The following is a 1,606-nucleotide window of genomic DNA, read 5'->3' as shown; positions in this document are numbered from 1 at the left end:
ACCAGCCTGGGCAACATGTTAAGACCCTGTCTCTACCAGAAAAAAAACAAACAAAAACAAAAACAATTTAGCCAGGTGTGGTTATATATACATGTGCCTATAGTCCTAGCTACTCAGGAGGCTGAGGTGGGAGGATTGCTTGAGCCCAGGAGTTCGAGGTTGCAGTGAGCTATGATCGTGCCATTGCACTCCAGCCTGGGTGACAGAGAGAGACCCTATCTCAAAAAAACAAAAAAGAAGTCCTGTTCAAACATAAATGATTATTATTATTTGGTTATGTTTCTCTGTGGCACTTAGCACTTTTTTCCTTCTCTCCAGAGTCATCCACTTCATGGTTTATCTTCCCTATTCCACCCTGAGCATCTGGAGAGCACAGTCTGTGTTCTAGTAATCTCTAGAGGATTCTACCATTTCAACTCAGCACCCAGAAAATATAAAGTACCCAATAGATGATTGTGGAATAACTTGATTAATCTGAAATCCAAAGCATTCCCCCCAGAATTCCTTTTTTTTTTTTTTTTGAAATGAAAGGCCTCACATATTTATTACTGAACCCAGCCCAACCAACGCATTCATAATAGATTCAGAGAGGAAAATACGTCGAACTCTCCAGAGAGTGGTGACATTTTCAGTTTGATATGGTAATGTGATCGTGACCTTCAGACAGCACAAATATATGTGCCATCTCATGTGCAATTCCTTATAGACCCAGCTTGGTTCTTCTCCAATGTCTCCTTTTGGAGTTGTACCTTATTTTTCCAGTTTTCATCCGAATCCACTGGGGAATGGGGCGATTTTGCTTTTGTTTCTTGGCCAGGAATCGCTTAATCCTGAAAGTCTTGTGAGAAGACATGGCGAGAAGTGGAGGAAAGAACACACCACGATGGCGGAGAAAGGAAAAGAGGGGCTCCCCCCAGAATTCTGTTAATTCCTAGGCCAAAATCTCAAAAGGCTTTTGAGAACTTGAACCTTTCCCTGGAATCATAGCTAAATAAGCTCTGACCTTTTTCATAGTGGGTGGGATGAGATAAGTAATTTCAGGAAGATGTGTCCTTGCATTGATTTGTTCACCTGGCCAACCTAAGGCCACCCAGAGAAAGAAAAGTCTTGGTTTGTTTATTTTCTGTTTATTTATTAAATTTCTGGTTTATTTTGCTCTGACTGCCCTCATTAAAGGGTGTAGGCTTCAGGAAAGTGCAGACTGAATGAAGTAACTTCCCGAAGGCCCTGACCTGCAGGGCAGATTTGGAGCTCCCTCCTGGTCCAAACTTAAACTTCCGGGAAGTTTTGAGTTTAATGAAGGGAATTGGTGGTCAGTTCTAGTCAAACATCTGGGAGCCCAGCCCCGATGTTCTCCCTCATGTCTGTGTTGTATTCATGTCCTTAGATTTCCTGTCTGAACACAGAGTCTGGAGCTCCTAAGGATCACAGGAGTTTGGAAAACAAAAAAAAAACTTTTCTCTTTCTTTTTTTTTTTCTGAGACAGAGTCTCACTCTGTCGCTCAGGCTGGAGTGCAATGGCAGGATCTTAGCTCACTGCAACCTCCATCTCCCGGGTTCATGTGATTCTCCTGCCTCAGCCTCCCAAGTAGCTGGGATTACAGGT

At 42.8% G+C, this 1,606-nt stretch overlaps 1 protein-coding gene across 1 annotated transcript; it reads right to left on the bottom strand.

Annotated features, from left to right (window-relative positions):
* Window positions 1–505: 505 nt before the first annotated feature.
* On the bottom strand, window positions 506–867 carry LOC102143297 (large ribosomal subunit protein eL39-like). Its single transcript, XM_045370700.3, has one exon. The coding sequence runs from the start codon at window positions 851–853 to the stop codon at window positions 701–703; it is 153 nt and encodes a 50-aa protein (XP_045226635.1). The 5' UTR covers window positions 854–867; the 3' UTR covers window positions 506–700.
* Window positions 868–1,606: the final 739 nt, after the last annotated feature.

This window comes from Macaca fascicularis, chromosome 14, assembly GCF_037993035.2.
Source record: "Macaca fascicularis isolate 582-1 chromosome 14, T2T-MFA8v1.1".
Taxonomy (NCBI): Eukaryota; Metazoa; Chordata; class Mammalia; order Primates; family Cercopithecidae; genus Macaca; species Macaca fascicularis.
The sequence above is the reverse complement of the archived record's forward strand: the minus strand, read 5'-3'. Positions and strand labels throughout refer to the sequence as shown.